The sequence below is a fragment of the Scyliorhinus torazame genome, chromosome 1, assembly GCF_047496885.1.
Source record: "Scyliorhinus torazame isolate Kashiwa2021f chromosome 1, sScyTor2.1, whole genome shotgun sequence".
Taxonomy (NCBI): Eukaryota; Metazoa; Chordata; class Chondrichthyes; order Carcharhiniformes; family Scyliorhinidae; genus Scyliorhinus; species Scyliorhinus torazame.
Window position 1 is genome coordinate 40,003,199 of NC_092707.1, and position 25,509 is coordinate 40,028,707.

The window sequence follows — 25,509 nt, forward strand, 5'->3', positions numbered from 1 at the left end:
GTGATGAACGGTTACTGTATTACTGAACCCTTACCATCATGTAAGGTGGTGTCCCCTTTAAGACTGGGCTTGGAACCCTGGGAGACTCCGCCTCCGGCTCCGCCCACCTGGGAGTCGTATATAATGGGCCGGCTTGTGGGCAGCACCCAGTTAGCACCCATCTCGGCACCAGGCTAGTTCTTAGCTTATTAAAGCCTTCTTTACCGTTTTACTCTCTAAGCGTCGTTATTGAGGGTACAACAATAAAGAGTGTTCGCAGATTTACCAGCCATTCAGACAAATGATTGACGACTCATTTGGTTGAGGAACTGCTTGCAATTTTTCGACTCCAGAAGTTTCCCTTCACAGTTCGGCTGCTGTCTATCTTTTAAACAGGAATGCCTTTGCAGGTCTGACTAGGAGGTTTTAAAATCGCCTGGCAGAGAGAGAGCATCAGAGAGAGCGCCTTCCAGCTGCCTCTGGGCTGAATTTTTTCATAGAACTGAGAATGAAATTGAACTTTCCAGGTGACCCGCCTTTCTGCCTGAAGATTCTGAATGGCTCCACAACAGGAGATAATTCAGAATTCCAGCCATACTGATTGGCTGGTTGCAAAGTCTAACAGACTAACAGCACAGGCTCTACCACAGAACCTAAAAGGAAGTCCTGGGCAAGTCCTGTTCAGAAGGAAACACAGACAAAGGGTTTATTTTGATTTGATTTATTCTTGTCACATGTATTAGTATACAGTGAAAAGTATTGTTTCTTGCATGCTGTACAAACAATGCATACCGTACATAGGGAAGGAAGGAGAGACTGCAGAATATAATGTTACAGTTATAGTAAGGTGTAGAGAAAAGATCAACTTAATACGAGGTAGGTCCATTCAAAAGTCTGATGGTCGTAGGGAAGAAACTGTTCTTGAGTCGGTTGGTACATGACCTCAAATTGTGATATATTTTTCCTGACGGAAGAAGGTGGAAGAGAGTATGTCCGGGGTGCGAGGGGTCCTTAATTATGCTTGCTGCCTTTCTGAGGCAGTGGGAATTATAGACAGAGTCAATGAATGGGAGGCTGGTTTGCATGATGGACTGGGCTACATTCACGACCTTTTGTAGTTTCCTGCGGTCTTGGGCAGAGCAGGCTCATTATCAAGCTGTGATATAACCAGAAAGAATGCTTTCTATGGTGCATCTGTAGAAGTTGGTGAGGGTCGTAGCTGACATGCCAAATTTCCTTAGTCTTCTGAGAAATTAGAGTCGTTGGTGGGCTTTCTTAACTATAGTGTCGGCATGGGGGGACCAGGACAGGCTGTTGATGATCTGTACACCTAAAAACTTGAAGCTCTCGACCCTTTCTATTTCGTTCCCATTGATGTAGACAACAATAGGTTTACAACAATAACCTAACACCTTTGATGTTACCCACCCATGTATATGTCTTTTAACACGCAAGTACCAATTCCCTTATCTCTCCACTTTGAAGTCACCTCCACTATACACCATTGTTTTTCCACTAGTCACATAGATAAACATTTCTTTTTCCCACTGGTACACTAATTCGCACAACTAAACATCCCTTCAGAAGCTGCACTTATCAGTTCCCTTTTATCCACTTTACTTTTTTTTAATTTTTAACATTTGATATAAAAGATGACAAAAGACATAAACTTTTTAAAATAAATTTAGAGTACCCAATTATTTTTTTCCAATTAAGGGGCAATTTAGCATGGGCAATCCACCTAACCTGCAGGTTTTTGGGTTGTGGGGGTGAAACCCACGCAGACACGGGGAGAATGTGCAAACTCCACACAGACAGTGACCCGGGGCCGGGATTTAAACCCGGGTCCTCAGCACTGTAAGCAGCAGTGCTAACCACTGTGCCACCATGCCGCCCAACAAAAGATAAAAACAAATACTTTATATAAAATACTCAGCCCACCTGTCCCCTTCCTCCCCGCACCCTTCCACCAAACTACCCGAGTAAATACCAAGTAAACGTCACTTTCCCTGATGACCAATTCTTTAAAATACACTATATACTTGCCATCTAGAATAGAACCCCTCAATTGATCTCTCAGTGTATTTGACCTTCTTAAGGTGCAAAAAACTCCATCAAGTCACCTGTCCAGGACGAAGCCTTCAGCGGTGCTGCCAGCCTCCAGCCCAACATAATCCTCCGCCGCCACCAACGAAGCAAAGGCCCGGACATCCATCCCTACCTCCATTTGCAATTCCGACACATCTGACACCCCAAAAATCTCTGCCAGTGTGCAGGATCCACCCTCACACTCAGGATCGACGGCATGGTGTCAAAGAAGGACCCCGAAAACTCCTCCAGCCTGGAGCATGATCAGAACATGTGCGTGTGATGTGCAGGCCCCCTCCTTTGCTTCAAAAAAGTGGCTCATCGTTGCTTTCTTAAGGCGCGCGAGAAAAACCACCTTTAACTGAGTGAGGCTCAACCTCCCCAAGACAATGTCGCGTTCACCTTCCTCAACGCCACACTCCACATCCCTTCCTCCAGTATCGGCCCCAACTCCTCCCATCTATTTCGCCCACTCCCCCCAAGCAAACTCCACTCCTCTTCCACTATTCGCTGGTACATTCCGGACATACTACCCTCCACCGATCCTGCGCAGGATAAGACCCGGTCCAATAGATGGCTGTACAACCAGGAAGGCCGGCAACAACCGCTTAACCCAGCTCTGCACCTGGAGTTACCTGAACCCATCCGCGAGCTCATATTTCTCCTTTAACTCCACCAAGCTGCCGAACCACCTCTCCAATAATAGATACCCCACCTTCTGCAACCCTCTTTCTTTCCATGCAATAAATGCCGGCTCAAATGGGAGCCAGCCATGAGGCTGCTACCAATTCAAAATGTTGGCGGAACTGCCACGTACCAACGCTCCGAAACACATCTCCCAAACTGACTCAGATTCCATCCGGACCCAGTGGGCCCCCGGGTCCCCGCATCACTCCATCACATTCTCCGCGTTAGTTGTCCAATAATAATATAACAAATTTGGCAGCAAAAGGCCCCCCCTGTCTGTCTCTCCCTCTGAAGCACCCCCTGTTCGAATCCTCGGGACCTTGACCACCAAGATACACCCAGTCATAATCCGGTCCACGTCTTGAAAAAACGACTTGGGCAGAAACACCCGAGGCACTGGAATAGGAATAGGAATCCAGGCAAGATATTCATTCTAACCGACTGGAGTCGGCCCGTCAGCAATAGCAGGAGACTACCCCATCTTTAAAGGTCTGCCTTGACCCTCCCCACCAAGCTCGTAAAGTTCAGCTTCCGTAGCCGTCCGCATTCCCCCGCCACCTGTATGCATAAGTACTGGAAGCTGATCCCTGCCCAATGAAACGGCAACCCCCTCAATCCAGTTGCGCGCACCACCCCCCCCCCTCCCCAAGCACAAAATATTCACTTTTCCATATATTTTTCTTGTCGTCGAAGAAAGCCCCTCAAATTGCCGCAAAATGTCTACAGATTCCTTACGAATAACAGCAAATCGTCAGCATACAATGATACCCTGTGCTCAACTGCGCTCCCCCCCCCCCCCCACCCGCCTTTATCTATCCGCTTCCATTCCTTCGAATGTTAGTCCTTCAAGGTTATTACTTAGCTGCTGGGCTATGCGAATTTAACAAGTGGTGAGTGAAGTGTCAGACCAGTCAAATCAAAAAAAAAAAGAGTCTCCCAAGACTTGTAGGATCCTAATTTAAATAAATTATGTTGCATTTAAATGTTCCTAATATGTACTTCTACCAGCACATCCACATTATCCAATATGACTGTGTCTTTCTAGTCATGTGCTTCCTGTCTAATTTGTGAGAGCATATTTGGCTGTTTTAATGGACCCCTTGAAATGGGATTTACTGTTTTCAAGAAATAATTGTTACTATCTAAATTTGATCATAACAAGATTTCTTTTTGGAGTGGATAATTGTTCAGATATCAAATTTATCTTAGTGTAATTACTTCCAGCAGGTGTTGCAGATGTACTCTTCTTTGAAAAGGAACAATGCCCTTGTGGTATGCCCAAGGTGAAAAAGGTAACCTAGTTTAATTGTATTTGAACATTATTTTAAGAATATGTAACTTTTAACCTATGATATTAATTTTGGAATTCATTCCAAACTTGTTTATTTTTACTTCAGGACAAATTAAAATGGATTATAATTACTCCAAGTATTTCAGAAAATGGAAACAGGAAATTTAGGTAAATCATGAAAACAAAATTTCATCTTGCTTTTTCCATGTAAGATTTTTTGGCAAATGGTACCATTCTAATATACAATATCATCAGCAACAAGAACCTGTCGTTATCTAGCACCCCTAATGCAGTGAAACATCCCAAGGCTCCACAGGCATGCAATCAGACAAAATGTTTGAAACCACGTCAAGGAAATTAGGACACGTGGCCAAAAACTAGTGAATGGGATAGATTTTAACTGTCTTAAAGGAGGAGGGAAGCAGTGAAGTTAAGGATGGAAATTCCAGAGCTTCAACTCAGACTGCTGAAGGCTCAGCTGCCATTGCTCAAGCAAAGTAAATTGAGGAACACCAATGAGGATTGTCCAGCTGGAGGAGGTTACAGAGAGATGAGAGGCCTTGGAGGAATGTAATGACAAGGATGAACATTTTTAAGTCGAGGCATTGCTGATCCAGGAACCTATATCGCTCAATGAACACTGGAGTTATGTATAAATGGCACTTGGGCCGGAATCTCTTGGCAACAGGATTCTTGGCAGCTGGCTGGAGAGCCTTTGAGAGCCCCACATCACCTCTTTTCCAGAAGAATGCTGCATCCTGCCTCACTCAGATAATTGACAGACCAGCACCAGGCTTTTGCCTGTGATTTAGCACCCAGACGACAGAAGACAAGCTGAGAACTGATAGTCAGTCAGAGGTCAGCAGCTCTTTTGTATTCAGTTGTACTATCAGCGAGGCAGTGGCTGCTACTAGAAAAATGCCCACCCAAGGCTATAGATTGAGGAGCTGCCCAGGCACATGTGACTGATATGAATGGGTCAAATGGTAGGAGTCGTGATATGGGGAAAGGTGGCAGCAAAGGCAGGAGTGACTCTCAGCTCATTACTGGATACTAAGAATGTGAGATCCTTTATGATTTCTGGCTAATCTGAGGTAGCTTTTACTATTACAGGCAAGGCAATCAATCACTCATTGTACTGTGGGAATCCAATCACCGCAGCGAAGCTGACAGCTTCATCTGTGGCAAAGTTGATATAAATGCCACCTCAGAATACAGGGCATCAGTGACCAGGGAGATACACTTATGGGCAGCAAACTGATATCCTGGAGATTACTCCCGCAGAAAACCTGGATGAAGCAGGAGGTAAAGAATTTCAAGGCTTTGATGGCTACTGGCAATGCATGGCCACCTTGTCCTCTTGGCACAATATCTTGTCCAGAGATTGTATTTGCCTACCATGAGCAGACCCATGAGCTTGAGCCTTTCTCAGGTACTATTGCTCTATAACATGGAGGCAGCTGTTACTAGTGGTGTGGTGGTGCTAGTTGCTGCACCCTTTGTTGCTACTATGGTTGATCCTGTTGTTCCTCCTCAGAGGTCCAAGTTACTGTTGCACAAGTTGCTCCTATGCTGCAGGTGAGTATACTGGAAAGCTCCAAATAATTCCAAACTGTTGCTCCAAAGTAGTGATTTCTGTCTGGCAGAAGTAATCCTGCAAGCACAATCCTTTTGTTGTGGCTAATTTAGTATTTGATGTCTTCTTACTGTTAAGAACCCCACTGATGTTAAATGCAAGAGTATTCCAAAACCAGTTCTTAGCAGTGCATATTTTCAATTGGGACACTGTGAGGAAAAATATGTGAACCAGAGAGAAGTAGTCCAGTAGTGTGAACAATCAATGAAGAATATATGGAACTTAAAAGGAAAAAAACATGACAAGAAGGACGAGAATACACTACAATGCTTAATTACACTGATGGTTATACACACACAGTATTGCACAAAGTTACTCCTTGGTTCCCAACTACCTACATTCCGTGAACTCTGAGTCGCCTCTTTGTTCCTAAGCAACATCCAATATTATATATCTCTGAGATAAATCCAGCAGATTATTACCACAAGCAGGGCATTTGGCCCCATTTGGGAAAACCATCTTCCGTTTCAGCGAAGGCAAAATCTGCTGGGTTCAAGTTTTAGACCTTAACCGGCTGCCTATTCAGCAATATATTCTTTTCAGGAGACTGTTTCTGCAGCTGGGTGTGGTTGTGATCATAGAATCATAGAATTTACAGGGCAGAAGGAGGCCATTCAGCCCATCGAGTCTGCACCGGCCCTTGAAAGAGCACCCTACTTAAGCCCACACCTCCACCCTATCCCCATAACCCAGTAACCCCACCTGACCTTTGTATCCTCATTGTCTACAGGTGGGATCCCAGAGATCCCAAAGAATGGAGACTAGCTAATGTGGTACCACTGTTTAAGAAAGGTAGGAGGGATAATCCAGGAAACTATAGGCCGGTGAGCCTCACGTCGGTAGCAGGTAAATTATTGGAGAGAATTCTCAGGGACAGGATTTATTTATTTATAATATTTTTATTCTCCTCCTTTTTCACATTTTCTCCCCAATTTACACCCAACAATAAACAATAATCAGTAACGAATGCAATGTCAACCCCCATATCAATAACAACGATCCCATCCTCCCAACAAACCCCAAACATTGGCCGCATGTTAACATAAACAAATGACAAAAAGGAATCAGGAATGACCCATAGTCACCATGAACACATACAGTCCCTCTCCCTCCAACCCCCCCAGCGCTCCCCCCTAATGTTCGATGTAATCCAATTCTCGAAAGTGCATAATGAATAACGCCTATGAATTGTAGAATCCCTCCATCCTTCCCCTCAGTTCAAATTTGACCTTTTCAAGCATCACGAATTCCAGCAGGTCCCCCCGCCACGCCAGGGCACAGGGTGGAGAGGTTGATCTCCATCCCAACAGGATCCGCCTTCGGGCGATCAATGAGGTGAAGACTACAATATTGTATCCGCACACGTTTCCAACCCCGGCTGGTCCGACACCCTGAATATGGCCTCCCGAGGGCCTGGGTCCAGTTTCAGGTGCACCACTTTAGAGATTACCCTAAACACCTCCTTCCAGTAATCCTCCAGCGTTGGACAGGGCCAAAACATATGAATGTGGTTTGCACCCCCCCCCAACTTACACACACATCTTCTACCCCCTCAAAGAGCCAGCTCATCCTTGCCCTTGTAAGGTGTTCTCTAGACACTACCTTCAGCTGTATCAGCCCCAACCTCGCACATGAGGTGGGGGGCGTTCACCCTCCGGAACACCTCACACCAGAACCCCTCCTCCATACCCTCTCCCAACTCTTCCTCCCACTTTGCCTTGATCCCTTCCAGCGATGCCTTCTCCTCCAAAATATCCCCATAAACCGCCGCAATTACCCCCTTCTCCAGTTCCCCGTCGTCAGCACCTCTTCCAGCAATGTGGAAGCCGGCCCCACCGGGAAACTCTGTATCTCCTTTCTGGCAAAGTCTCGAACCTGCATGTATCTAAATATTTCCCCCTACTCCCGCCCATACTTCGCTCCCAGCTCCTTCAATCCCGCAAACTGACCCCCAAGAAACAAATCTTTTAGTGTCCTAATTCCTTTCTCCTCCCATCTCTGAAAATTTCCATCCCACTTCCCTGGCTCAAATCTATGGTTCCCCCGAATCGGCATTTCCCTTGATGTTGCCCCCAACCTGAAGTGCTGGAGAAACTGCCTCCAAATTCTCAACGAAGCCATTACTACCGGACTCCCTGAGTATCTCCCCGGGGCCGTCGGGAGCGGCGCTGTCGCGAGCGCCTTCAATCCCGACCCCCGACACAAACTCTCCTCCATTCTGACCCATTGGGAGTCAACCCCTCTGACCCAGCTCCGTACCTTCTCCACATTCACCGCCCAGTGATAATACATCAGGTTCGGAAGACACCAAACCCCCTGCCTGCCTTCCTCTCTGTAGCAGCACCTTTCTAATTCTGGCCACGTTCCTTCCCCATATGAACGAGGTAATCATTCCTTCAATCTCTCTAAAAAATGCCTTTGGCAGAAAAATCGGCAGGCATTGGAAAATAAACAAGAATCGCAAGAGCACATTCATTTTAACCGCCTGTACCCGATCCGTCAGTGACAGAGGGAGACCATCTCACCTTGCCAGATCAGCTTTCACCCTCCCCATCAAACTAGAAATGTTGTACCTACAGAGCCCCCCCAAATCCCAAGCAACCTGCACCCCCAGGTATCTAAAGAGAGTCCTTGCCCTACGGAATGGCAGCACCCTCATCCCCGGCCGAGACACCACAAAATATTCACTCTTGTCTAGATTTATTTGTACCCCGAGAAAGACCCAAACCCGAAGCAGCTCTAGTATTCGTCCTATTGACACACTCTGTTCCGACACGTATAATAACAAGTCATCGGCATCTAAGGACACGCTATGCTCTATCCTTTTCCATACCCCCAAACTTCTTAACGCGATGGCCAATGGCTCAATCGCGAGTGCAAACAGCAGCGGGGACATAGGACATCCCTGCCTCGTCCCATGGTGGAGAGCCTCCCCGTAACAGCCTCCCCATAACAGCCTCCCCGAACAGGTGCCGGAATGTGGCGACTAGGGGCTTTTCACAATAACTTCATTTGAAGCCTACTTGTGACAATAAGCGATTTTCATTTCATTTCATTTTCATTTCAAGTATTCTGAGCTGATGTTATTTGTGCAGACACTCGCCCTCAGCTCCTTATATAGTAGCTTTACCCAGTCCACAAATCAGGGTCCAATTACAAACCGCTCGAGAACTGACATCAAGTACCCCCATTCTACCTGGTCAAACATTTTCTCAGCGTCCAATGCCACAACTACCTCTGTTTCCTTCTCGTCTGCCGATGTCATAACCACGTTCAATACCATTCTAAAGTTTAAAAAGAGCTGCTTCCCTCTCACAAACCCTGTCTGATCTTCACCTATCACCTTCAGGAGGCTCTGGAATATTAGTCGACCACATTGAGAAAATAAGTGTTGCGGTCAGTGGAGGGGAGGGGCCCTTTGAAGTCCATGCTGAGGCGTTCAAAGGGGCGGGAGGCCTTCACCAAGCGCGCACGGCCTGGCCGGTAGAAGTGCGGTTTACACTCCGCGCAGACCTGGCAGTCTCTGGTGACAGCCTTGACTTCCTCGATGGAGTCGGGCAGATTGCGGGCCTTAATGAAGTGATAAAAGCGGGTGACCCCTGGGTGACAGAGATCGTCGTGCAGGGTCTGGAGTCGGTCCACTTGTGCACTGGCACAAGTACCTCGGGACAGGGCATCGGGGGGCTCGTTGAGCTTACTGGGGCAATACAAAATCTCGTAATTAAAGGTGGAGAGCTCGATCCTCCACCGCAATATCTTAACATTTTTGATCTTACCCCGCTGTGTGTTGTTAAACATGAAGGCAACCGACCATTGGTCTGTGAGGAGAGTGAATCTCCTGCCGGCCAGGTAATGCCTCCAGTGCGCACAGCTTGAACGAGAGCTTGGGCCTCCTTTTCGACGGAGGAGTGCTGAATTTGGGAGGCTTGGAGGGTGCGGGAAAAGGCCTGCCTGGTTGAGGGTGGCAGCCAGAGCGACGTCTGATGCATCGCTCTCGACTTGGAAGGGGAGCGTCTCGTCGACCGCGTGCATCGCGGCTTGGCGATGTCGGCCTTGATATGGTTGAAAGCCTGGTGAGCCTCGGCCGGCAGTGGGAAACTGGTGGAGTGGATGAGTGGGCGGGCCTTGTCCGCATAGTTAGGGACCCACTGGGCATAGTACGAAAACAACCCCAGGCATCGTTTGAGGGCCTTGGGCAGTGGGGAAGGGGGAGATCCATGAGGGAACGCATGCGATCGAGGTCGGGCCCTAGAACTCCGTTCTGAACCACATAGCCGAGGATGGCTAATCGGTTCGTGCTGAACACACATTTCTTGTTGCAGGTTAGGTTGAGGAGTTTGGCGGTGTGGAGAAATTTGGAAAGGTTAGCGTCTTGGTCCTGCTGGTCATGGCCGCAGATGGTGACGTTATCCAGGTACGGGAAAGTGGCCCGCAGTCCGTACCGGTTAACCATTCGGTCCATCTCCCGTTGGAAGACTGAGACCCTGTTAATGACGCCGAAGGGAACCCTAAGGAAATGGTAAAGACGGCCGTCTGCTTCAAACGCTGTGTACGGGCGGTCCGCCTTGCGAATGGGGAGGTGGTGGTAGGCAGATTTCAGGTCCACTGTCGAGAAGACCCGGTACTGTGCAATCTTATTGACCATATCAGATATGCGTGGGAGGGCGTACGTGTCGAGCTGCGTGTACTGATTGATGGTCTAACTAGTCAACGACCATCCTGTTTTTCTCCCCCGTTTTCACCACTACCACTTGGGCTCTCCAGGGGCTGTTGCTGGCCTTGATGATACCTTCCCACAGCAGCCACTGGACCTCAGACCTGATGAAGGTCCTGTCCTGGGCGCTGTACCGTCTGCTCCTGGTGGCGAGGGGTTTGCAATCCGGGGTGAGATTTGCAAACAGAGAAGGCAGGTCGACCTTAAGGGTTATGAGGCCGCATACAGTAAGGGGTGGTAGGGGTCCGCCAAATTTCAGGGTTAGTCTCTCGGTCTTCCAGAGAACGATGGACCGAATGGTGGACCAGTACGGGCTGCGGACTACATAACCGTACTTGGACAATGTTACCATCTGCGGCCATGATCAGCAGGACCACGACGCCAACCTTCAGAGGTTCCTCCAGACAGCCCAATCCCTCAACCTCTCATATAACAAGAAGAAGTGCATTTTCCGCACAACCCTGCTAACCATGCTCGGCCATGTCATGGAAAATGGGGTCCTGGGGCCCAACCCCGACCGCATGCGCCCCCTCATGGAACTTCCCCTTCCCCACAGCCTCAAGGCCCTCAAACGCTGCCTGGGGCTATTCTCCTATTACGCTCAGTGGGTCCCCAACTATGCGGACAAAGCCCGCCCACTTATCAAAGCCACTATATCCCCCCTGATGGCTGAGACCCGCTCGGCCTTCAGCCACATCTAGGCTTATATCACTAAGGCCGCAATGCACGCGGTGGGTGAGTCCATCCCCTTCCAGGTAGAGAGTGATGCGTCAGACGTCGCCCTGGCCTCCACTCTCAACCAGGCGGGCAGGCCAATAACCTTCTTTTCTAGAACCCTCCACGCCTCCGAGATTCGACACTCCTCTGTCGAGAAGGAAGCGCAAGCCATTGTGGAAGTTGTGCGGCATTGGAGGCACTACCTAGCTGGTAGGAGGTTCACCCTCGTCACCGACCAACGGTCGGTAGCCTTTATGTTCGACAATGCATAACAGGGCAAAATTTAAAATGACGAAATCTTGAGGTGGACGATCGAACTCTCCACCTATACTTACGATATCAAGTATCATCCTAGGGAGCTCAATGGGTCCTCAGATTCCCTGTCCCGCGGCACATGCGCCAGCGCGCAAGATGACCGACTTCGGGCTATCCACAATGACCTCTGTCACCCAGGGGTCACTCGGCTTATCCACTTTATTAAGGCCTGCAATCTGCCCTACTCCACTGAGGAGGTCAGGGCCATGACCAGGGATTGCCAAGTCTGCACAGGGTGCAAACCGCACAGACAAGGCCCACCTGGCAAAGGCCTCCCGGCCCTTTGAGCGCCTCAGTATCGACTTCAAAGGACCCCTCCCTTCCACCAACCGCAATATATACTTCCTGACCGTCATTGACGAGTACTCCTGCTTCCCCTTCACTATCCCATGTCCCGACATGACCTCGGCCACTGTTATAAAGGCACTGCACAGCATTTTCACCCTGTTCGGTTTCCCTGCATACGTCCACTGTAACCGGGGCACCTCTTTCATGAGAGATGAGCTGCGTCAGTACCTGCTCAGTAAGGGCATTGCCTCGAGCAGGACCACGAGCTACAACCTGCAGGGAAACGGGCAGGTGGAGAGCGAGAACGCGACGGTATAGAAGGCTGTTCTTCTTGCCCTTCAGTCTAGAAGTCTCCAGATTCCCCGCTGGCAGGAGGTCCTCCCCGACGCACTCCACTCCATTAGACCGCTTCTCTGCACAGCCACGACCGAGACCCCTCACGACCGTTTGTTTGTCTTCCCTAGGAAGTCCATCTCCGGGGTCTCGCTTCCATCCTAGCTGACAACTCCAGGACCTGTCCTTCTCCAGAAGCATACGAGGAGCCATGCGACCGACCCCCTGGTCGAGCGGGTCCAGCTGCTGCACGCCAACCCCCAGTATGCCTACTCCGCGCACCAAGACGGACGGCAAGATACGGTCTCCCTCCAGGACCTGCCACCCGTTGATTCCCATGTCAACGCGCCCCCCTCCCCACTGCCTACCCCACCCCCCAAATCCCTAACGCCCCCCCCGTGTCTCCTGTACTGTCCCACGCCTACACTGCCGCCATCCACCACCCCCCTGCCTACCCCCACCCCTCAACCTTTGCCGACACGCCGGACTGAAGCTCCAGTCAACACGCTCTCGGAGTCAACAACTACAACGCCCGTACCCGCCGCACTGCCAGAGCTGAGGAGGTCCAAAAGAATAATCCGGCCTCCAGACAGACTGAATGTATGATGACCCCACTTCACCCCTGCTGGACTTCATTTTTAACAGAGGGTGAATGTATTCACCATAATATTAGTTGTCTGTATAGTACTGTGGCCTATGGCCAGGGAATGGTAATATGATCTCCTTCCATGTATTGTACTGGAACCCTGATGGGCTCCGCCTCTGGGTCGCCCCCCCACCCCCCTCCCCCCGGGGCGGTATATAGACCTGCCGCCTGTGTGCGGCGTTCATTGTTACAGCAGTCACAGGCAGCAAGTTCTTGGATATAAAGCCTATGTTCACTCGTTCTCATCGTCTTGTAGTGAATTGATGGTACATCAATAACTAAACTTAGTCTTGATTTTCTTTTTTCATTCAAATGATGCAGACAAAGTTAGAAAGGCCAGAATTCATCATCCATCTTTAAATTCAGTGGCTTGCTGGGCTATTCCACAAGACAGTTAAGAGTCAATCACATTGCTGGTGGGTCTGGGCCACTGTCTGTGCGGAGTCTGCACATTCTCTCCGTGTCTGTGTGGATTTCTTCTGGGTGCTCCGGTTTCCTCCCACAAGTCCCGAAAGAAGTGCTGTTAAGTGAATTGGACATTCTGAATTTGCCCCCTGTGCACCCGAACAGGCGCCAGAGTGTGGCGACTACAGGCTTTTCACAGTAACTTCATTGAAGTGTTAATGCAAGCCTACTTGTGACAATAAAGATTCTTATTATTATTATGATGGTGATGACCGGTTGAGGAGAGTGGGTTTCTAAAGAACATAATCAACTAGATTGTTTTTTACAACAGTCCAGTAGTTACAGTGACGTTGTTTATGAGATGTAAGCATGGCTGGAAACTCTCAATATTTATTGCCCATCTCCAATTTATCTTTGAAAGTGCTAAGCCACTGGAGTGAGTGCTGCTGTCTATATGGTGTTAATGCACAGCGAGTACTGTTTAGGAAGGAATTCTTTCTCATCTATTTAAATAACTGAGTCTAACTTCCCTAATAGCCATTGTGAGGTTTGAATTTATAATTTGAAATTATTAGTCCAGACTTCTGGATTTCTAGACAGTAAGTGCTAGCTTATTCACTATTTAAATGGAGAATTTGATAGCATTGGAAGTATAAGTCGAAATACAGAATGTATATATTTAAATTAGTCATGCATAGTGCACCCATTTCCTGGTCAAAAAGTCTTCTGCCCCAAACTCTGTTTCATGCTTTGCTTGATATTGACTCCTGATTTGAAATGCCACAGGACATTTCTACTTGTGTTGTAAACATTAGTAATGCATTTAAACCAATTGCATCAAACCTGTTGTTGCTAACTTTGCCTTAGTTTAATTGCTCTGTTTTATCACCTTTGCTCTTGAGTCGCCAGGTATCTTTATGATACCGCCACGTGGTTCAAGTCCGAGTAATGATCAATAATACAATACACCGCTTAGTAAGATTCAAATAAAAGCACATTTATTATACACAGTAATCGCTACTCATGTACAAATTCTACGTCTAAGCTACTTCTACAGCTAACAGGCCAATACTTAATTTGGAACTGGCCCACCAGGTCAGGGAAACGAATGGCCTTTTGTTCGGGTTCTGAGCCTGCGGCATTCGAAGTTGGTACAGATTGGTAGCTAGGAGCGCCTATCTCGTAGCGAGCGTTGAAGTATTGTGAGAAACACCGCTCACTTGATAATAATTTACACTTAGTCAAATTCTGAAGTAGTATTTTATTCAATCGATCTTGCAAGAGCGGGTGCAGCCCATCAACATTGGCAGACACACAGAATTCATACAGCATCACTAGTTATATACAATCTGTGAGAAACATATCCCACAAACTGCCGAAAGGGTAGTTTCCTTATCAGTGATTCCTTATTTGGACTTGTTATGTTCATTTTGTCTTCCCCCTTGCTTAGTAGTTTCTGTTAGCTCCTGGTATATCCTTGGACCGTCAATTAAAAGATAAGAATGAGGCCCCCTGCTTGCACCTGCGTCCTGTTATTGTACATCCCGTTCCTCCCCGAAGGTCAGTCCTGTACATAGTTACAACAACTTGCTCACTGTAGCTTGACATCTTATTTTCCCATCAGGCCCTATTGTTGACATCTTAATTGTGAACCAGAGTTATACATGCAAAAACAACATAAAATGCTAATTTCTCATAGTAAGACTTACAGGTTGAGTGGTTGTTGAAGAGTTAAGCGAGCTGGAAGAGCGCGCCTTGAACTTGGGGCTCAATTCTTATAGTCCCCAGGGGCTTCCCGCCTTTCAGGGCGGACCCTGTACCTGGTCCAAGTGATTGGACTTTGTCCCAATCACTTGGTTCGATTTTTTCCAATGCTGGAGCGGTTCCCTGATCGATGGGCGGTCTTGAGGTGGTCGTTCACCTCATTTTGTGTAGGCTTCTGCTGGCGCCAAAGAGTCTGGTTTTTCTTTGTGTGTCTAAATGTTGCTTATTGTTCCCGGGGATTGCTCGTTAGTATGCAGATGGCTGGTGTTTTGTTATGCTGATGGTTGCTGGTATCGATCTTGTCTGGCCTTTCCAGAGGTAAATACACAGACAACCTGCAGCTGCTCATTTTGGTCCTGTTGGCTGACTTTCCCATCAGCCTTTGCCGTTCGCCATTTTGAATCGGGAGTTAGCCATTTTACATGGCTACACTGTGAATTACCGTCCTGAAGATTAGTTCGATGTATATTAGTCAGATCCATATTTCTCAGCATTTAGAAATAATTTATTGACATAGTTGGTTGACTGCAGCAAAAGCAAATATCATGAATATATAATAATAATAATATATTTTGTCCTTAAATCTCCAAGCAGAAGTAACATTTTCATTGTTTCTTTAAAGAATCAACCTACCAGGAAAAGGACAATTTGAATGTGCTGCAACTGGACTGAGATGGGTAACAAATTCAGGTGCTACTATAACTTATGAATATAGCTTCTGGAATGAAAACGTTTCTGATGTGCAAAGAGAATGTTGGGTAATCGGAAGTCCGTTGTTCAATATCAGAGTTCAGGAAGGAAAAGTTCTGGCTGTTCACCTTCCTCATTTCATTTGTGAGACAGGTATCTATAAGACAACTATCGGCCTAGAGTTTTTATTATTATGGGCGGAATCTTACCGTCTTTGAAACTTTAAGAGTGGCAAGATCAAAAGTGGGTCCTGGCTCCATTGCTGATGATTAAGGTCCATAGTCTTACTGGACACAGCCAATTAAGAGGCTGCTTTTTGCTGCCATACAAACAACTGACACCCAGCTGGACAAAAGGAAGGGCTTGCAGGTTTGTCATGCAGCAGACCCACCAGGAGAGATGGCACAGCTGTGGCAGACAAGATATAGGCACCCTCTGAAGAATTACATATTATTTAAACTAAATTGGGGTTACAGCTGCCAGGCCAACATTGTGGAGGTTGACTCCCTCCATAGGACGATCTGTGACCCTGCGGTAGAAACTGCTGGGGGCCTGATAGATGTAGTGCTTTGTGGCTTCAGTGCCACCCTCCCAACCTGCCACCAGAAGGCTGCCTGAGTGGACTTTCCAAGCTTCACTCACAATGTGGGTCCACCGATCATTAGGTTCTGACAAAATCCCCAATGAGATCCACGCGGACTGGTAATTTGTACTGATGGCTTCACGCTGCAATCAGATGCGGAGCCACTTCTACTGCTCACCTGCCTTCAGCAAGAGCAGCTGGAACAGGGATATACCAGGCGATCGACCTGATGAACCATCCTCCAAAACACCACCTGCCACCAAAGCCAGCTGGTAAGATTCCGCCATTTATCTTCTCATTCTATGCATTATTTCTCAATGTAATTATCTGTTAGCATGGACTTTGCAGTCAAGAAACTATATATTCTTGACATTTTCTGATCAATAGATATGAGTTAGTAGGTGTACTTTAGCTGATGTCATGAGATAATTAAATCTTTTCCTGCATTGACCCCATGACGTAGGTCCAATAGTTTTGACATTTTTAAAATTAATTTATGTGATGTGTGTGCCGCTGGCTAACCCAGCATTTATTGTCCATCCTTAACTGTCCTTGAGACGGTGATGATGAGCTGCCTTCTTGAACTGCTGCAGCCCATGTTGTGCAGGTGTACCCACAGTGCTGTGAGGGAGGGAGTTCCAGGACCTTGACCCAGTGACCCTGAAGGAACGGCAATATATTTCCCAATCAGGATGTTGAGTGGCTTAGAGGGGAACTTCCAGGGGGTGGTTTCCCATTTTTCTGTCCTAATAGGTAATGCATGTGGGTCTGGAAGGTACTATCTAAGGAGCCTTGGCGAGTTCCTGCAGTGCATCTTGTAGACGGTACACATTGCTGTCACTGTTCGTCAGTAGTGGAGGGAGTGAATGTTTATAGATAGAGTGCCAATCAAGCAGTCTGGTTTCAAGCTTTTTGACTGTTGTTGGAGTTACACTCACCCAAGCAAGTGGAGAGCATTCCATCACACTCCCCACTTGTGTTTTGTATATGGCAGACGGGCTTTGAGGAGTCAGTAGGTCAGTTACTCCCCGCAGGATTCCTTGTCTCAAACCTGCTTGCGAAGCCAGTGTTAATATGGCTAGTCAAGTTCAATTCCTGGTCAGTGGTAATCCCCAGGATGTTGAGAGTGTTCTACCTCCTCTGCCATTTGCAGCTCCCCTGGAAATTTTCCTGCTATTTGTTGGATAGTTGCTCCTGCTTTCTCCACCAATATCGCCAAAGCATTGTCCAAAGACTGAGTTGCCTGTGCAGCTTCTGCTGCCTCTCCCAGTTTCTACAGACCTTAGTGAAAACGGTTTGCAGCTAAAATGCTCCTTGGGTTTAAAAGTTGACACTCCCAAACAGGCAAGCTGCCAATGAACATCACAAATAACACTTGCAGTCCACCTATTTGATTTTCATGAATCAGTTCCACAAATTTGACCTTTCTATCCATGTGATTTGTGACATTCATTATGTGCCTGTACATTCTACTTAGAAATATCATAAGATTTGTAAGAATTGGCTATATTTCTAATATTTTTAGTTTCTTTTATCTATATCTACCTTATTTAAAACATTGTAAGTCTGTTTGACAACCATTTTCATGCTTATAAACATTCCAAAGTTCAACATAATGAGAACAACGCTCTTGACACCATAAAACATCACACAATCGATTGCTTAACGAGAACTGGATTTGGTCCATACAAAACTGCTAACTTCAAAAGCACGAAATGACAGTAACACTGCAAACTTCTTTGCAAATCCCCCAAAAAATCAAAGTCCAGTGATGGCAAAGCTTTGTACCATATTAGCAAAAACAGATTTTTTTCAGTCAAACATACGTTGCTGCATCACAAAAAATGAAGTCATCAGCAATGTTTATTTGCACCACAACAGTGAAAACACTACTATGTGTTGGCCATGCACGTCCTTGAGAAATAAAAATGAGAATTGGAAATTACATGACCCAAAAGCAAGCAAGCTGGAATAAACTGAAATAACTTTTAAAATATGCAGTCATTTAAATGCTTATGTTGACCATCATATACTGAGTGAACAATAACAGACTGATTAATCTGTGACTTTTCTATTGAGATCTGGAACTGCCATCAATCACCATGATCAGTTCTTAGAGCTGCTACAAAATCATAGAATTTACAGTGCAGAAGGAGGCCATACGGCCCATTGGGTCTGCACCAACCCTCTGAAAGAGCACCCTATCTAGGCCCACTCACGACCCTATCCCTTTAACACCATCTAACCTGCACATCTTTTGACACTAAGGTGCAATTTGGGATGGCCAATCCACCTAACCTGCACGTCTTTGGGCTGTAAGAGAAAATCAGAGTACCTGGAGGAAGCCTACTGAGCCCTCTGATTTCTGACATCTAGAGGTAGATAATCCATTCCTAGTTTCCTGTAAATTATGAGAGCAACCACCTGCTGTTTTTTAAGAAGCCATTTCAATATGTAGAAGGAAATGAATTGTATATTTCAGACCATCATGGACAAATAATGTAATGCTAATGCAAATTCCCCCCAAAAAATCAAAATCCAGTGATGGCAACGCTTTGTGCCACATTAGCAAAAAACGATTTTTGCAATGAAACAGAAGTTGCTGTATCACAAAAAATAAAGTCATCAGCAATGTCTCTTTGCATTACAACAGTCAAAGCATTACGATGTATTGGCCATGCACTTCCTTAAGAAATGATTGCATTCGGCCCATCTAGTCTGCCCTTGCTTAAGTAGGGTGTTCTTTCCAAGGGCTGGTGCAGAGTTGATTGACTGAATGACCTCGTTCTGCACTGTAAATTCTATGATTCTGTAGCAGCTCAAAGCAATGTAAAGGGCATACATGGCAGCTATTGTTAAAAATGTTTGTGATGATTCATTGTAAATCAAGGACTTTACACATTATCGATATATAAAACTTTACAATATTTTTAGGTGGAGGAGAACCAATGCAATCCGTTACATTCAATATTGCATGTCTCAGAAATAATATATTTGTCCTGGAAATACCTTCGGAAGTCTCTTTATCTCATGCCACACTGAGAGATAAGCCGCTTTCCATTATGGGTGTCATCCTCTGTCATGTCTGCCATGTGGCCATTCACGCTATCATAATAATATATCAAACACTCCGAGCTGATTCTTCAAATTTCCATATCTACGTCCTACCAAATGATGCAGCATTGATACAGGTATTTAAAACATTTTAATATGGGTTTCTTTAATTGTATGAGTAAGAATAAGAATACATAAAAATGTTTGTTTGTAGCAATAAGGTACAACTCCTGAAGCAATGAGTGAATTTTCCATAGAGTATAATGGGCGGGATTCTCTCACTCCGAATTGGCGCCATTGGCGCCGGTGCGGTCGGCGCGGCGCCGGTCGGGGGCCACTCTACGCCCCCCCCCGGCGATTCTCGGCGGCCCGGGATGGGCCGAGCAGCCACGCCGAAAAAGCCAAGTCCCACCGGCGCTGTTCACACCTGCTCTTACCCGGCGGGACCTCAGCGTGGATGCTTCCGGGGGCGGTCTGGTGGTGGTGGGGGGTGGGGGGGGGGGGGGGGGAGCGGTCTGACCCGGGGGGGGGGGGGGGGAACCTCCGCTGTGGCCTGGCCTGTGATCGGGGCCTACCAATCGGCAGGCTGGCCTCTCGAGCTGGGGGCCTCTTTTGTTCCGCGCCGGCCCCTATAGCCCTACGCCATGTTGCGCCGGGGCCGGCGCGGAGAAAGGAACCACTGCGCATGCACGCATTGCCGCCGGTCCCACGGCGCATACGCGCATTTCCGCTGGTTCCTCTGTGCATGTGCAAACCGGTGGCACCCATCTGATGCCGGGGATCGGCAGCTGGAGCGGCGTGGGTCGCTCCAGTGCCGTGCTGGCCCCCTATGGCGGTCAGAATTTCTGCTCCTGAGGCCATGTTAACGCCATCGAGAAACAGAATCCCGCCCATTATAACTACTTAATTACTTTAAAATTGAAACATAGTGCGGGATCCCCATTCCCGTAACCCAGTAACCCCACTAAACGTTTGGAAACCAAGGGAGAATTTAGCATGGCTAATCCACCTAACCTGCACATCTTTGGACTGTGGGAGGAAACCAGAGCACCCGGAGGAAACCCACACAGTCACGGGGAGAAAGTGCAGCTCCACACAGACAGTCACCCGAGGCCGGAATTGGACCTGGGACGCTGGAGCTGTGAGGCAGCAGTGCTAACCATTGTGCCACCATGCCGCATTGTTGATTAAAGAAGATATTGATACAATATTGAGAAAAGATATCAGCACAGATAATACGGAATCTATGTGGGTCGAGTTAAGAAACACCAAGGGGCAAAAACAAACTACCAAACTGCAGTGGTAATATTGGGAATAGCGTTAGACAGGAAATCAGAGATGCATGTGATAACGGAACATCTGTGATTACAGGTGAGTCAAATTAGTCATGGTACAATAGAGGAAAACTTCTGGATGGTTTTCTGGACCAATACGTTCCGGTACCAACCAGAGAATAGACCTTCTTGGACTTGGCATTGTGCAATGAGAAAGGATTAGTTGGCAATCTAGTTGTGAAAGAACCTTTGAGAATGAGTGACCATAATATAATAATCAAGGTTGATAGTGAGATAGTTGTTTCTGAGACCAGGGTCCTGAATTTCAATAAAGGTAACTATGATGGTCTGAGGCATGAATTGGCTATGATGGACTGGGAAACGTTATTGAAAGGAAGAACGGTGGTCAGGCAATGGCAGGCATTCAAGGAACGAACAGAACTCCAAAAGTTGTTTATTCCTATTTGGAGCAAGATAGAAATGGAACTGTGGCCAAACCATGGTTTACAAGGGAAATTAGAGACAATATAGATTCAAAGAAGAGGCATACAAATTAGCAAGGAAAAGCAATAGACCTGAGGATTGGGAACAGTTTAAAATTCAGCAAAGGTGGACCAAGGGATTGATTAAGATGAGGAAAATACAATATGAAAGTAAGCTAGCGGGGAACATAAAAAGCTGACTGTAAACGTTTCTGTAGGTATGTAATGAGAAAAAGATTGACAAAAATGAGGCGTCTTGAGTCAGAAAGGGAGAAATTCATAATAGGTAACAAAGACATGGCTGTGGAACTAAATTCATTCTTTGCTTCTGTCATCACAAAGGAAGATATGAATAATGAACCGAAGGTTCTGAGAAACACAAGTTTTAATGAGGAACTGAACGAAATCAGTATTAATAGAGAAACGGTTTGGGGGAAATTAATGGGATTGAAGGCGGATAAATCTCCGGGGTCTGATAATCTTCATCATTGGGTATTTAAGGAAGTGGCCCTAAAAATAATAGATCGATTATTTGGACTCTGAAATGGTTCCCACAGATTGGCAGGTAGCTAATATAAGCCCGCTATTTAAAAAGGGAGGTAGACAGTAAACATAGATACATAGATACATGGAAGATAGCAGCAGGAGGGGGCCTTTTGGCCCTTTAAGCTTGCTCTGGCATTCATCACGATCATGGCTGATCATTCAACTCAATAGCTGAATCCTGCTTTCTCCCCATAGCCCTTGATCCCATTCTCCCCAAGTGCTATGTCTAGCCGCCGCTTGAATATATTCAATGTTTTAGCATCAACTACTTCCTGTGGTAATGAATTCCACAGGCTCACCACTCTTTGGAAGAAATGTCTCCTCATCTCTGTCCAAAATGGTTTACCCTGAATCCTCAGACTGTGACCCTTGCTTCTGGACACACCCATCATTGGTAACATCTTCCCGGCATCTACCCTGTCCAGTCCTGTTAGAATTTTATAAGTCTCTATGAGAACCCCCCTTATTCTTCTGAACTCCAGTGAGAACAATCCCAACCTAGTCAATCTCTCCTAATATGACAGTCTCGCCATCCCTGGAATCAGTCTGATAAACCTTCGCTGCACTCCCTCGAGAGCAAGAACATCCTTCCTCAGAGAAGGAGACCAAAACTGCACACAATACTCCAGGTGTGGCCTCACCAAGGCCCTGTATAATTGCAGCAACACATCCCTGCTTCTATACTCGAAACTTCTCGCAATGAAGGCCAACATACCATTAGCCTTCTTTACCTCCTGCTGCACCTGCATGCTTACCTTCAGCAAATGGTGCACAAGGACACCCAGGTCCCACTGCACACTTCCCTCTCCCAATTTACAACCATTCAGGTAGTAATCTGCCTTCCTGTTTTTGCTTCCAAAGTAAATAACCTCACACTTATCCAAATTATACTGCATCTGCCATTGGTTTGCCCACTCGCCCAACCTGTCCAGATCATGCTGTAGGAACCCTACATCCTCGTCACAGTTCACCCTCCCACCCAACTTGGTATCATCTGCAAACTTTGAGATGTTACATTTTGTTCCCTCATCCAAATCATTAATGTATATTGTGAATAGCTGGGGTCCCAGCACTGATCCCTGTGGCACTCCACTAGTTACTGCCTGCCTTTGAAAAGGACCCATTAATTCCTATTCTTTGTTTCCTCGCTGTCAACCAGTTTTCTATCTACCTTAATACACTTCCCCCAATCCCATGTGCTTTAATTTTGCACAATAATCTCTTATGTGGGACTTTGTCAAACGCCTTCTGAAAGTCCAAGTATACCACATCGACTGGCTCCCCCTTGTCAACTGTATTGGTTGCACCTTCAAAGAATTACAACAGATTTGTCAAGCATGATTTCCCCTTCATAAATCCATGCTGACTCTGACTGATCCTGACACTGCTTTCCAAATGTTCCGTTCTAAAGTCGTTTATAATGGATTCAAGAATTTTCCCCACTACCGATGTTAGGCTGACTAGTCTGTAAGTCCCTGTTTTCTCTCTAACTCCCTTTTTGAATATTGGAGTGACACAGTGAACTATAGACCAATGAGCCTAATGTCAGTAGTAGGGAAGTTGCTTAGAGTCCATTGTCATAAATTTCATAGCACAGAATTTGAAAGCAGTTGTATAATCAACATGGATTTCCGAAAGGGAAATCATGCTTGACAAATCTACTAGAATTCTTTGACGATGTAACTAGTAGAGTTGACCATGGAGAACTGTTGGATGTGGTTTATTTAGACTTTTAGAAGGCTTTTGACAAGGTCGCATATAGCAGATTACTATGTCAATTACAGCGCATTGGATTGTGGGTAGTGTCTTGGGATGAATAGAAAATTGGTTAGCAGACAAGAAGTAAAGTGTTGGATTAAATGGTTTTTTTTTATGATTGGCAGGTAGTGGGGTACCACAAGGATCTGTGCTAGGATTCCAACTGTTCACATTATATATAAATGATTTTGACGAGGGAACTAAATGTATTATTTTCACATTTGCAGATGATACAAGGTTAGGTGGGAGGGTGAGCTGTGAGGAGGATGCAGAGATGCTTCAGCAGGATTTGGACAGGCTGAGTGAGTGGGATTATGCATGGCAGATGCAGTATAATGTGGATAGCAAAAATAGGAAGGCAGATTATTAATTAAATGAGTGTAAATTGAGAGAGGTGGATACATAGTTGCCCTTGATGTCCTTGTGAATCAGTCGCTGAAAATAAGCGTGCAGGAACAGCAAACAATAAAAAGGCAACCGATATGTTGGCCTTCATAGCAAGAAGATTTGAGTATAGTAATGGGTGTTTTACTGCAATTGTGGAGGGCATTGGTGAGGCCACAGCTGGAGTATTGTGTACAGTTTTGGTGTACTTATCTTGCTGTGGAGGGAGTGCATCGAAGGTTTACCAGGCTGAATTCTGGGGTGGCGGGACTGCCATATGAAGAGAGATTAAGTTGGTTCGTAATATATTCATTGGAGTTTAAAAGGATGAGCGAGGATCTCATTGAAACGTATAATATTCTAACAGGATTAGACAGTGTAGATTCAGAAGGAATATTCCCGAAGGTGGGAGAGTCCAGAACTAGGGGTCATAGTTTGAGGATAAGGGGTAAATCTTTTAGGACTGAGGTGAGGAGAAATTTCTTCACCCAGAGTGGTGAATCTGTGGGATTCACTACCATAAAAAGCAGTTGACGCCAAAACGATTTCAAGAAGGAATTAGATATAGCTCTTGGGGCTAAAGGGATCAAGGGTTATTGGGTAAGGTGTGATCAGGGTATTGAATTTGATGGTCAGCCATGATCATAATGAATGGCAAAGCAGGCCCAAAGGGCCGAATGACCTACTCCTTCTATTTTCTATATATTATTTTTAGAAAGCTTAAAGGAACAGAGCCACAGGAATGACAATTGGCTTTTAACAACAAAAGCACATTTATTAAACATGAAAAGTTGCACCATAATACAATATTCCTGCACTACCACGTATCTTCCACCAAATGTACACAGAGTTCAAGAATAACACTCCACTCTGAAACCAAATGGCAGATGACACTGAATTGATCTTCCATGCATTTCTCCTCAAATTTCCCCCAAATGGTTGTCACATGAGTGTTTTCAAACTCCACTCTCAAAATGACACTTTAAAATCTTTTTTTCAGGAATGCTTCCCACCAGCTGTTTTCATCAAGATTCCACATCTAGGTTTTCCAACTCTTCTTTTAGGATTCCTTTTCCTGGAGTGCTTTTATACAAACTCCAAAATGCAGCCATTAATTGCTCCACAATTATTTCAACTAACAATTATTTCAACTAATTTCCTACAAATTGTAGTAAGATATCACAAACCTTAGGATCACTCTGGATATTTTACTGGCTCCTCAGTAGCCAACTCATTTTCAGCTCTTTCTGTGGTTTCTAGTTTCCTGTTCTTTTAACCTCAAACTTCCTGGAAACCTCTTTTAATTTCTCTAGTTTCTTTACCTAGCTGTTCTTTATTTCTAGAACTTGCCTCCTTTGCCCCTTACTCCATGGTATGGCTTCTCTTCTAGCAGAGCTGGGAGAGATGTTCCCTTTCTAGCTGCGAAGCTTCTACTCCTCTAGCTTCCAGTTAAAAACTCAATCCAGAAAGCTCTTTTCCCTCAAGGTCCCTCTGGTTGCTAAGCAACATCGCTTACATTCTCCAAGTGTGTTTACTTTACACGTCATAAAGCCTCTCACCAGAATAGAAACAGTTTGAATTGAAACCAAAATTCCTCCACATGCAAACACCTTTGTCGAACACAAAGCTAGCTAGTTTTATTGTTCTTACACAGGAACACTAAATGAAATCCATACCTTATTTCTAATATTTACCAGTACAAATATAACATCGAAACCTACCTCTGCTTTCCTGACAATCAGAAGCACAGCAACTGGGTCATATACAGCAATGACCCAAAAACATCTATGAGACAATATGGAATAAATTTAAATTGGCTGTAAAGGCAAGAGGGAAGGTGGTGTGATATAATGGCCTTAATGCTGAGAATAAAAA

The 25,509-nt window shown here is 45.9% G+C and overlaps 1 protein-coding gene across 1 annotated transcript in view; it reads left to right on the forward strand.

Annotated features, from left to right (window-relative positions):
- LOC140398666 (NACHT, LRR and PYD domains-containing protein 1a-like) overlaps positions 1 to 25,509 on the forward strand; it is a 121,108-nt gene that overhangs the window by 31,398 nt on the left and 64,201 nt on the right. Inside the window, exons 6-9 of the mRNA XM_072487674.1 lie at positions 3,979 to 4,046; positions 4,152 to 4,213; positions 15,486 to 15,706; positions 19,071 to 19,327. Of these exons, the coding sequence (XP_072343775.1) occupies positions 4,029 to 4,046; positions 4,152 to 4,213; positions 15,486 to 15,706; positions 19,071 to 19,327 (558 nt within the window). The 5' untranslated portion in view covers positions 3,979 to 4,028. The remainder of the gene's footprint in view (positions 1 to 3,978; positions 4,047 to 4,151; positions 4,214 to 15,485; positions 15,707 to 19,070; positions 19,328 to 25,509) is intronic.